At 43.0% G+C, this 13,127-nt stretch overlaps 1 protein-coding gene across 1 annotated transcript; it reads right to left on the reverse strand.

Annotated features, from left to right (window-relative positions):
• Window positions 1-1,738: 1,738 nt before the first annotated feature.
• DUXA (double homeobox A) lies at window positions 1,739-7,837 on the reverse strand. The gene is given in 9 exon segments (XM_075993457.1): window positions 1,739-1,907; window positions 3,720-3,745; window positions 3,748-3,788; window positions 4,252-4,277; window positions 4,279-4,358; window positions 5,401-5,543; window positions 5,929-6,052; window positions 7,487-7,647; window positions 7,690-7,837. Coding segments are annotated over 9 exon segments (918 nt in total).
• Between the last annotated feature and the right edge of the window lie 5,290 nt (window positions 7,838-13,127).

Genomic DNA, 13,127 nt, shown 5'->3' on the forward strand with positions numbered 1-13,127 from the left:
GCCACTCTCGCAGGCAAGGACCCCGACCGGAACAACGGCATGCCTTTTATCCCCATGGTGCACAAGCTGCGCACAAGCCGACTACGCATGGATCATGCGTTGACCTTCAAAATGATTGGTTGCCCACTATTGCCTTTTGAAATAATTGGCGGGTTGGTTGCCCTCTATTGCCTGATGGGCCAGTCGCCCGTGCTTCAATGACCTCATCCCATAACTCCCCATACAGCGGTGTAGCAAGCAAGCAATGACCAGAAGCAAAGGTTTGCGGTTAGCTCATTGCCCCACCCGAGTAAATTCCCGACAATTGGAAGAATTCCTCTGCCCTTCCTCTATTCTACAAATTCCTCTGCCCTACACAATGCCAAAGTTCCTTCCATCCCACGACGGCATCACCTGCACTGCTGGAGCAAGGTGGGTCCCCACATGATAATTTACATAAACTGGCCGTAATTATGTGAGTTTTAAAAAACACTGAGTCTCATAGAGACAACATATCTTCAGTACCCCAAAGTTTCCTGGACACTCAGATTCAATTCAACTTCTTCTACATATAACTCAAATTCCTCCCTCATGCACTCCTCCATTACTGCTCAAGCCTGCAAATCTGCTTTCCCAGAGCTTCCCTCTGGGCTCACATAATCATTCCTTTACCTCTCCCTTTGCCTTGTGCATTGCCTTTCCCAATTGTCTGTGTAAAGATGGGGATCTGTGTCCAAGAAAACAAGAAAGAGTGATGAGCAATCGTTTTTACTTGGTCACACTTTGGGTTCTTGGCTAAGCTCTGTCATGGTTGGAAGAGTGTTTCTCCACCTTAGCACAACTGACATTTGAGATGGGATGATCCTTGGTTGTAGGGGCTGTCCTATGCATTGTAGGACATTTAGCAACATGCCCGCCTTCAGCCAAGGCTGAACATCCACTGGGGCCACAGTCAGCTCTGATTGACAGCCTTGCTCCCCAGCACCACATCCCCCGTCCTGTTGCCTGTGACCAAGGAATTCCTTTTAAAGCAAAAGATTCAAAGCAGTGGATATGCTCATTGGATTTAATGTTTGATCACCTGGAATTAGAGAATGGAGATGGCCTGTCGGAGGTTCAGTTGTGGCACCATCTGAGTCAGCAATTGGGGAGGTTTAGGTTCTGTCCTGCACGAACCTCTTTAAGGAGTTATTTCTGCCCTAGACAAATGACGCTCATCCAGGAACCAAGGGGGGGAAGTGGTTGTGACATTTCCCACTATTCTGACCCATTTGCAAAATATTTACTTCCTGATCAGGTGAAGGACTCTTTGGGATAAGCATTAATATTCAAGAGCACGACGTCTCCCTAAGGGGACGTAAGTGTGGCATCAAATAGAAGTCGAGGCTGCATCCTGGCCAGTCTGAGCTGAATTGTGTCCTCCTTCCAAAAGTCACTTTTAAGCCCTAAACCCTGCTACCTCAGAATGTGAGCATATTTGGAGATCAAGTCTTTACAGAGGTGATTAAGCCAAAATGAGGTCTTTAGGGCGAGCCTAATCCAACATGGCTCGTGTTGTAGGAAGAGGCAATTTGGACACACACGACAGAGGAAAGAAAACCTGAATGAAGACACAGAATATGTACAGCCGTCTACGACACAAGCTAAGGAGAGAGGCTCGGAACGCCCTTCCCTCGTGGCACTCGGAAGGAGCCAACCCTGACGACAGCTTGATCTTGGACTTCCGGTCCCCAGGGCCGTGGGTATAATTTGCTGTGGTTCAAGCCCCGGCTGCCGCGCTTTGCCGCAGCGGCCCGGCACACTCGTGCAGCCTCCCCATGGGGCGGCCTCGCAGGGAGGCATCGCTGTCAGTCTGATGCGACAGGGGCACACGCCTGGAGCTGAGCGAGCTCTCTGGGTGTTGCTTCTCAGTCCAGAGATCAAAGTGACTGGGATGTTTAAGGGCAGCTCCTAAAGAGCAGGGCTCCTAAGGCTCAGTCTCCTCAGGAGCAAAGGCTGCGCCTCTCCGCCAGGTAAAGACCGACGCATCCCTCTCCTGCTCGTGCTGTCAGAGCTCACGTTATGCTTTTCTCTTCCCCCCGCTGTCATATATGTGATGTTTTATTTTCATTGAATCCCTAAGATTACAAGATATAATGACAAGGCAGTAGCTGAACTATGAAAGGAATAATTAAGAAGAATTCAGAGAGGGGTGGATTTCCCCAGTTGGGAAGAGGGCACCATGTGTGTTTCCCTTTGGATGAGAGATGGCTGTTATCTTAGCCAGGAGGATGTGGTTTCTGATGTCACTTGGAATTTGATGTTTGGAAAAAGTCCATCTTCAGAGGTGTAGATAATGGAGAAAACATGGGAGAGGTTTGTACTCACTAGCATCCATTTTAATCTTCCTCTAGCCTCCCCGGGCGGCAATGACTGAACTGCTAAAGTTGCCATTTTCCAGGCTACCTTGCACCCCAAGGCCCACACATGGCCTAGGCTTTGCCAAGCAGTGCGCACATGCCGCGCTTGGCAGGAGGAAGGCAGGCGCTGCGTCTCAGAGAGCAGCAGAGAAGGAATGCATCCTGTGCACAGATCCCAGGAAGCAGGAAGCTCAGAATAGTTGCAGCCAAAACTTCTAGGTGTTTTCTCCCATTTCCAGTTGAGATAAATTATCCTAACTTTCTTTTGAAACCTCAAGTGAGGTGGGGAGGAGGCAGAGACTCAGAGTTAGAAGATATATCTACTTATCCCTCTTTCTTTTCCAACATTTTAAACATGTCTCCAAATAAAATATATAGCCAATATAGCATTTTTTTCTTTTAGTGATAGAGTCTCACTCTGTTGCCCAGGCTGGAGTGCAGTGACCTAATCATACCTCGCTATAACCTTGAACTCCTGGGCTCAAGAGATCCTCCCACCTCAGCCTCCCAAGTAGCTTAGACTACAGGCATGAGTCGCCACACCTGGATTTATTATTATTTTGTAGAGACGGCATCTCGCTGTGTTGCCCAAGCTTGTCTTGAACTCTTATGCCTATATTTTTAAAATATTTTTTTATTTAGCCTACTTTTTCTTCATGCCTATTTTCATTATTCAATCCATTATTGACAAGTGCAGGAATGTTACTCTGTAAACTGTCATTAAATTAGTGTTTGCTTCACGTTTTCTAATGACTAGTCTCAGCTTACTCACTTTTAGTCAGTAATACAACAGACAATACATCATGTCCTCCTTAGTGTATCATATCAGGAAGAACCTCATGTTGATTTGTGCCATTACTGACGAAGTGAACCTCAGCCACTTGGTTAAGGGGAATTGGCCAGTTTTTGCCACTGAAAAATTACTAATTTTCCTTTTGTAATAAATGAGTATATGTGAGGAAATTCTTTGAAATGATATATACATCTCATTTTTCATCAAACTTTTAAAGATTTAACATCCATTGATGACTTTTGCTGAATCAACCAATACTGTGATGGCTGAAAAATGATTACCATTAAGTTTATTTTCATTGTTAAGGTCTGCTGACCACAGGCTCCGGGCTGCGTGGTGCCCAGTGTCTGTCTTTGCTTCCTGAAGCCCTCTCCTGCGCCCAGAAGGCTCCATTTGCAGTCACCGGAGAATGACAGGTGACTAACAAGACTATAAGAGAAATCTGGGGCCCAAGTTGATGATATCAAAACACACTGTGCCATCCACCTGTTATCTTCCTTAGCTTGCAGAAAATAAAAAATAAATACACTGAATTTGTTTGTGTCCACCATGTTCTGGCTTCAGAGAAATAAGAGGGTTTCTGGTGAGGCTGGTGCCATTTTGAGCATCTTCTATACCTAAGGAGGAAATATAGGAGAAAAAAATCTCAGAGGTCAGTTTCTATGGACAGACATAGAAGTTAACCCTTTCTTGTGTTTTTAATCCAATATGGAACCTACTACCTCCTGGGGAAGCCATGCCCCAGCCTGCCCCTGGAAGAAGGATTTCTTCCTCCATTCACTCAATCACACATTCAACAAAAGCTTATTGAGTATTTGTTATGTCCAGGGCACTAAGGAGACATCAGTGAACAAAATCTTAATGGAGTTGCTGGACTCCAGTTGGAAAAGTGGGTGCTGGAATCCCATAGAAGGTCCACAGACCCTGAAAAGAGTCTTCAGGGATGGTGACCATTGACTCTATAGAGCCTGAAGGCACCTGGTGGGAACACACCTCACTTCCCTGGAGCTGTCGACCCTACCATGAAGTAGCCCTGGAGGCTCCTCTCGTGGACCAAGTTGGGAACCACAGGATGCTTACCTTGGACTCCCTCAGAGATCTTGTCCCTGGTTTTGTTCTAAGGATTGGTCAGGTTCTCTTTTACGTTTCTTGGTATGGTATCTAGATCTTCGATTTTGAAACCAAATCTAAGTGGGTAAAACAGAGACAAAGCAGATAATGTCACGCAGATGTCCTCGTTGCTTGTTTTCTTGTTGTGACAGACAGAGACAGCTATTTCTTTGGGGGCCTAATCCCAAGACCATTATTTTTTACTTTTATTTTATTTATTTATGTATTTTTAAGATCCCTATTCTTCCTTTGGTATTTATTTATTTTTAGGGACAGGGTCTTGCTGTGTTGCCCAGGCTTGTCTCAAACTCCTGGGCTCAAGTGATTCCTTCTGCCTCGGCCTCCCAAAGTGCTGGGATTACAGGTGTGAGCCACTACACCTGGCCTTGACTGAAGTCTTTATGTCCAGTTCATCCCTTCAGCCCTTCTAATTATCCCTTAGGTTATAATTATGTCCACTTCAGAAATTTAACATTTAGCTCAGAGAAATTTAACATTTAGCTCATTTAGCAGCCTGCCTGAGGATTTGTTCTTGAAAAAACCCTAAAGTGAAATATAATTCCATCAATCTGTGATGTGAGGCACGGGGAGTTCGAGGTCACAGTGAACTATGATCAAGCCACTGCACTCCAGCCTGGGAAAGAGAGCAAGACCTTGTCTTAAAAAAAGACTTCGGTTAAATGCCTGGCTTGTGTTCAAATGTTAAGTAAGATTCATTCATCCTCCAAATTCTTGTTGCATGTCATGTGCCAGGCACTGTTCAGGGCCCGAGGGACACAACATTGATCGCAACAGGTAGAAAAGAGAGAAAAGGAGCCGGGCACACTGGAACTGCCTGTAGTCCCAGGTACTTGGAAGGCTGATGTGGGAGGTTGCTTGAGCCCAGGAATTGAAGACCAGCTTGGGCAACATAGCCAGACCCTATGTCTTAAAAAATAGGGAACGTGAAATTGAGCCATGTAGCACCTGGGAGGAGAAGCTACCGGGCAGAAAAACAGCTCATGAAAGGCCCTGAAATGTGTCTTGCGCATGAGGGAACCGCCCAGGGCCAGTGCAGCGTCCCTTCCTGAATATCTAGATCCTTAGGAAATGGAACAGTCTGGACTCCTTATTACTCACTTGGACTCTTGATTCTGGAACCCCAATTTCTTTAGCAAGTTGTTCTCTGCATTCAATCCCAGGGTAAGGGTTTTTGATAAATGCCTGGACGAGAGCGTGCAGTTGAGTGGCACTGTAGCAGGTGCGGCTCCGTCGGGCTTCTCCTCCTAGGAAAGACATAAGCGAAGTTTGTAGGATTCAAGGAACATTCTGAGGGTCAGTTTTCACATCCAAACCTAGAACTCAAACGGATCCTTCATCTCCATCTAACTTGGAACCTGTTCACTCTCCCCTGAGAAGACTTGTCCCCAGCCCATCCCAGGCAGAAGGTCCTAGAGGAGACCCAGGGTGACACGTCTGGGCTTCTGGATCCCAGCAGAACGTCAGCAGGGAAAATCCAGATAGCTCAAGAACTTCCAGGGCCCTGTTGAACCCTTTGCCACCAAACCCTAAATAGGAAGTTCTCAAGGAGGACACTTTATTTTCTTAATCATAGTGGCAGTTGGTTCCATAAAAGACAGACTGTGCTGGGGAACAGAACAGAAGCACGAGATTTAGTTCGATTCTCCTCCCCAAGGTGACCTTGTCCAAGGCTTTGGCTTGATTCTGAAACCTCCTCACATTCTGGCTTCTTCTGGAATCTGTGCCTAGCTCTTCGATTCTGAAACCATATCTAAACGAGGAAAAGATGAGATAATTAAATATGTTAATGTAATTTCAGCTTCATCACTGCCTTTTTTCAAAGTAATGATTCTTCTTTTAGATTTTATTTATTTATTTTTATTTATTTATTTTTTTTGAGAAAGAGTCTCACTTTTGTTTCCCAGGCTAGAGTGAGTGCCCTGGCGTCAGCATAGCTCACAGCAACCTCAAACTCCCGGGCTCAAGCGATCCTCCTGCCTCAGCCTCCTGAGTAGCTGGGACTACAGGCATGCGCCACCATGCCCGGCTAATTTTTTCTATACTTTTAGCTGTCCAATTTCTTTCTATTTTTAGTAAAGACGTGGTCTCGCTCTTGCTAGGCTGGTCTCGAACTCCTGAGCTCAAGCAATCCTTCTGTCTCAGCCTCCCGAGTAGCTGGCACTACAGGCATGTGCCACCATGCCCGGCTAATTTTATGTATATATATTGTTAGTTGGTCAATTAATTTCTTTCTATTTTTAGTAGAGACGCAGTCTCGCTCAGGTTTCGAACTCCTGACCTTGAGCAATCTGCCCTCCTCGGCCTCCCAGAGAGCTAGGATTACAGGTGTGAGCCACCATACCGGCCTATTTATTTATTTTTTGAGACAGAGTCTCACTCTGTTGCCCAGGCTAGAGTGCGGTGGTGTCAGCCTAGCTCACAGCAGCCTCAAACTGCTGGCCTCAAGCGATCCTCCTGCCTCAGCCTTCTGAGTAGTCAGGACTACAAGCATGTGCCACCATGCCCGGCTAATTTTTTTCTATTTTTATAGAGATGGGGTCTCACTCTGGCTCAGGCTGGTCTTGAACTCCTGGTCTCAAGCAATCCTCCCACCTCAGCCTCCCAGAGTGCTAAGATTACAGGCGTGAGCCACTGTACCTGGCCTTTTAAAAATTTTGTTAAGAGATGGCATCTCGCTCTGTCACCCAGGCTGGAGTGCAGTGGTGCAATCATAGCTCACTGCAGCCTCCAACTCCTGGGCTCAAGTGCTCCTTCCACCTGAGTGATTCTTATCATACCTCAGCCCAAGATCATCACTGACCTATGTCAACATGCTGTCAAGTCCCAAGTCTTAGATCAAGGCTTGGCATCTGGCACCTTCACAATCTGATCCCAGTAGGATTTGCTCTAATTATTATTTTTAATTGATAAATAGTTACTACAATTACTATGTGTTTAAAACCAGCTCATGCATTCCCTCCCATTTGAAGGTATACTTGCACACTGCATCCCTATATTTTCAAAGTGAGAACAACTTTTAACAACAACTAAGAACAACACCTTTGTGAGTTTATCTGAGTGCAGTTGAGATAAACCACACACAGCCCTTGGTGCACTGGCACATGATATGTGCTCAAATAATATTAATAATTTTTCCTGCTTCCTTTCCATTTCCAATCTTGGAGATACAGAACTTGTAACTTACCTGGATTCTTGACTCTTCAGTGTTTATTTCTGAAGCAAGTCTTTGTTTGGTGGCAAAGCCTGGGTAAGGTTTTTGATTGAAGGCATGGATGAGGATTTTCAATTGATCCTCTGTGAATTTGGTGCGACTGCGCCTACAATTTGTTGCCACATTTTCTGTGGAAAAATTAGGAGAGATAAAGCATTAAATAGGCTAGTTCATACATTCAAACTCCAGGTTCAAGCGTGTCTCTCGTTTCCTCTTCCTGTTTGGAGCCCACTGGCGCCACTGGAGAGCTGCCCTCAGACAAGTACACCGTCTTGGGATGTACAGTGGAGAGTTTTCAATGTCCCCAGTTGATTTGAAGGCCATGACTGGGAAAAGTCAGGGTCTTCTGTTTTGAAAAACTGTAAAAGACTGGTGTGTTCTGTTCATCTGGATTGGAAACAATATGAGTCAAGAAAACACATCTTAATATATTATCACAGTGATTAACCTACAGAAGTTAAGAGTTTGTGATACAGATGCCATGAAACCCTTTTCCATTTTCCTGGTCAAAATTCCTTGGTATATATTTTTTTTTGTTTGACCTGCATTGTTCAAGAGCAGGCAAACAGCGTGAGTTTACAAGATATTTAAAAAACACTACATGGAGAACAAAAATACTTGAAAAAAAAAAGGAATATCATACTTTCAATAGAATTTTCCAATAGGAAAAAATACCATATTACATAATTTTAGAGCTAGGACATCTTGAAATGTCCTATCCCAAATCTGGGCCGAGTGCAGTGGCTCATGCCTGTATTCCTAGCACTTTGGGAGGCTGAGGCAGGAGGATTGCTTGAGCCAAGGAGTTCAACAACAGCCTGGGCCACATAGCAAGACCCCATCTCTACAAAAAAAAAATTTTTTTTTGAGACAGAATCTCACTCTGTTGCCTGGGCTAAAGTGCCATAGCGTCAGCCTAGCTCACAGCAACCTCAAACTCCTGGGCTCAAGTGATCCTCCTGCCTCGGCCTCCCAAGTAGCTGGGATGACAGGCATGCGCCACCATGCCTGGCTAATTTTTTTCTATATATTTTTAGTTGACCAATTAATTTCTTTGTATTTTTAGTAGAGACGGGGTCTTGCTCTTGCTCAAGCTGGTTTTGAACTCCCGACCTTGAGTGATCCGCCCACCTTGGCCTCCCAGAGTACTAGGATTATAGGCGTGAGCCACCACGCCCAGCCTTACAAAAAAATGTTTTACAAGCTCAATAAACAGGATCCTGCAATCCCCCTTCAGCCCTAAACTCGTAAACACACATAGAAGGACTTCTATCGGCTCCTGTACCAGGCCAGCTCCCTTAGCGCTTGGGGAAGGAATAAGCAAATGAGGACCTTTTGGGACACTGACAGGTTGAGGCTGGGCTGGGAGGAGGAGATGAACAAGAGAGGGAGATATGAAGGCAGAAAAGAGAGGGAGGCAAAGAAAGAAAGGCCAAGTAAGATCTTTCTCTTCAACCCAGAATCTGTCTTAGTCCAGTAAGCTAAAGTTTCCTTGAGCGCAGCATCTGGGAAAGTCCGTCTCTGGCCCCAGAGCACAGGGCTTGGCACCGTGGGCTGCTCGGCAGTCCCCACCCGGGTCTGCGCCCCGGAGGAGCCCTGGCGCCCGTGCGCACGAGCAGTGCAAGTCCACAGTGGCTGCCACAGCATTTGTGGCCGTGAACATTTTAAATGTCCATCAACAGGAAACTGCATTTCCAGACAAAAATCTCAACAGGATATTGCTTTAGAATTCCTTTAGATTTACAGAAGACGCAAAGACAGTATGAGTAGTCCCCATGTATGACCTATTCTATAGGGCTTATATACCTTAATAATAGTTTTCTCTATTATTAATGCTAACATTCTATATTAGCATGGGAGGCTTGCCACAACCAACGAAGCAATACTGGTACATTGTTAGTAACCAAAGTCCATACTTTATTCAGTTTTTTGTTTTTGTTTTTCCCTAATGTCCTTTCTGCCCCAGGATCCCACCCAGGACACCAGGGTACATTTAGTCATCATGTCTCCTTAGGTGGCTTTGGCTGACAGTTTCCCACAGGCTTTGTTCTTGACAACCCTGACGGTTTTGAGGAGTATAAATCAGACATTTGTAGAATCCCAACTAGGGCCTGACATTTTTCTCATGATCAGACTGGGGTTATGGTTTTTGAAGGCAATCCAAAACTTACTAAAAATATACCCAGGAGAATAAAGATTCACAAAGCAGACAGATTCACACACCCAGATGAAACATCAGTAGTATAAAATCATTCTTTTTCTATGGTACCAATCTGTAAACAGACAAGTAGAATCCAAATTGGGATAACTATAGCCTCCAAAATTAGTGGGGAATAAAATGGCTTGCTATTAAAAAAAATGGCCAGGCGTGGTGGCTCACGTCTGTCATCCTAGCACTCTGGGAGGCCAAGGCAGGAGGATTGCTTGAGCCCAGGAGTTGGAGGTTGCTGTGAGCTAAGCTGATGCCATGGCACTCTAGCCTGGGCAAAAGAGGGAGACTTTATCTCAAAAAGAAAAGAAAAAGAAAAGAAAAAACAGGAAAAAAATGAAGATGGGTCACATAATATACAGCATAGTAAATACTTTGATTATTAGGATTCAAATAAAAACAAATGCCAAACAAAAACATATGAAAGGTAAACATATATGAAAGATGATGTATGAGAATACCTATGATACACTGAGATAGAAACTTAAGTAAGATTTCAAGATGGAGGCCAGGCATGGTGGCTCACGCCTGTAATCCTAGCACTCTGGGAGGTCGAGGCGGGTGGATTGCTCAAGGTCAGGAGGTCAGGAGTTCAAAACCAGCCTGAGCAAGAGTGAGACACGTCTCTACTAAAAATAGAAAGAAATTAATTGGCCAACTAAAAATATATAGAAAAAGTTAGCCGGGCATGGTGGCGCATGCCTGTAGTCCCAGCTACTCGGGAGGCTGAGGCAGGAGGATTGCTTGAGCCCAGGAGTTTGAGGCTGCTGTGAGCTAGGCTGACGCCACGGCACTCTAGCCCAGGCAACAGAGTGAGACGCTGTCTCAAAAAAAAAACAAGATTTCAAGATGGATAATAGGAAAAATTGTTGGAATTTAAAGACATAATTGGAAGCTTTGTTGCAAAAGTTAGAAAGCCAGGCGAAAGTCAAATGGTTGCAATGATGGGGGTGGGGTGAAGGCAGAGTTGGAGTAATTCAGTCTAGATAATCAGGCAAGGAGACTATGCTCCCAGAAACTGTGTATAATGAGAAATTATGATGCTGCCATCCGTATCTCACACACACCTCCATGATATATTGAGGAGGATGCTGTTTGTAAAAGCAAATAGTTGAAGCAACTTAAATGTTCATCACCAGCAGAATGGAAAAACATGATGTGGTATGTAATATTCAAGTAAACTGGCACATGATGAATTTTATGCATAAGACAAAAATAATGGGGAGACTACAGAGAGAAGAGAGATTGATTGAAAATGTACCGTAATAAGTCAAGAAAAGCAGGCATAGAATGAGATTTATGGAACAGTATTCTTTCAATTAAAAACATATATACTTATACCAGTATACATTAAAAAATTAGTTAAATTATACAGTAAAGATTTGGGGTATTTTACTGTATGTAATTATATCTCAATAAAAAATGAGAGGAAAACAATTTATTTGGTCTACCTAAATATAATATCTAAATGAAGTAAATTACACAAAACCATGCTATTTGTAAGTAGGCACTTATACCTAAAGGACAGGTGATGTGATAGGAATTCCTGTGGGTGAAGTAGAAAGGAAAGGGAATGATCGGAGGATGAAGTAGATAAAGATAAACCCTGTAGGGTAGAGTGACCTTGCTTAGATCTACAATAGAGGTTCATAAACTTTAGGAGTATAATTCACTAAATTGTGTGTGACTGAAGATTAGATAAAAAATAAACTTGAAAATTGTCGTACAGATTTTTCTCTAGAAAATTTCCTTACATCAGTAATTCTCAAATGTTTTGGTCTCAATTCCTTTACATTCCTAAAATTTAATGCATACTCAAGGAGATTTTGTTTTTACCTTGTTAAAATTTTTAAAATAAGTACACTTAATTTATTTTAAAATATTAATAAACTCATTACATTTTAACAAAAATGACACATTTTGATAAAAATGCAAGTTTCCAAAACAAACAACAATTACTGACATAAGTAACATTGTTTTACATTTACACAAATCACGTTATTTATTTATTTATTTATTTATTATTTATTTTTTGGGACAGAGTCTCCCTCTGTTGCCTGGGCTAGAGTGCCATGGCATCAGCCTAGCTCACAGCAACCTCAAACTCCTGGGCTCAAGTGATCCTCCTGCCCCAGCCTCCCCAGTCGCTGGGACTAGAGGCATGCGCCACCATGCCCGGCTAATTTTTTCTATCACAAATCTCTTTAATGTCTAGCTTAGTAGAAGAGAGCTGGATTCAGATATTTGGTTTTGGTTTTGATCTGTTGTTATATGTTCTTTTGGTTGAAGCGTATGGAGTGAATCCAGTCTCACACAGATATGTAATTGGTAGAGAGTTGTATTTTAACAACTACCCAGAAAACTGAAGGTTTTCTTTTTTGATTCTTTATTAAAACTCACCAAATTTCTTAAACTTTCTTAAAGGGTAGTTTGCTCATGGAGTCTAAAAACATCAGTGAACTTTTCCTACTGTGTTATATTAAAATGCATTTGTCTATCTTGCATTTTGAATGGATCTTTTACCTATGCATGGTTTTGTCTCATGCATTGGTAATTTAAAATAATGGTTTACTGGTTATTCAAATCCTTCAACAATTGACATTTCATCTTACAGTAACTAGAAATCACATTCATGCCACTGATTTCATCAGAAAAGTCTTAAGTGTATTGGGACTTTGTCAAGCACACAGTGGCAGATGCAAGTTTCTAAAATTCTAATTTTCTTATGAAAGCTTAAATTTTAGCACTAGTTTGCCAGTTATTTTCATGGAAACTATAGCCTTGCTTTGTTCATTTTTAAGTAAAAATGCCTACCTTATATCCAAGTCTGAATAATTATAGTTTGTCAGTCATGCTTTCAAGTAAAAATGATGTTCCATGAACAAAGAGGCTAGTTATGCTAGCAACTCAACAATTGTATAAAATGTGCAATTTAAAGATCCAGATTTAATAAAATCAATAATTGTTACTGGTTCATCAAGGACATTTCTGTGTAAAACTTGGTCTTTTTTTTTTTTTTTCTTGCACTGAAAGAATGAAGGTAAGTAACCACTAGTACAGTTCAGAACTACCGGTTTGATTTGTATGGAGGTGCCAAGTGCCAAAAGATTTGTACGCCCTTGTTTTTGCCTCATCAGTGCAAGTGTGAACACCCTGAAAAGGAAGATAATATCTTGGCATAATTAAGAAAATTGCCTCTGCCTTATAGTCTCCCGGACAGGTGCCCTAGAGGAAATTTGTTCTTCCATATATTTCTAATAACACCACCCCTTTCCAATTTTTTTTTTTTTTTGAGACAGAGTCTCACTGTGTCACCCAGCCTGGAGTGTCCTGGTGTGATCACTGCAGACTTGAGCTCCTGGCCTCAGCTTCCTGAGTAGCTGACACTACAAGTTCTAGTATCAC

Source organism: Microcebus murinus, chromosome 16 (genome assembly GCF_040939455.1).
Source record: "Microcebus murinus isolate Inina chromosome 16, M.murinus_Inina_mat1.0, whole genome shotgun sequence".
Taxonomy (NCBI): domain Eukaryota; kingdom Metazoa; phylum Chordata; class Mammalia; order Primates; family Cheirogaleidae; genus Microcebus; species Microcebus murinus.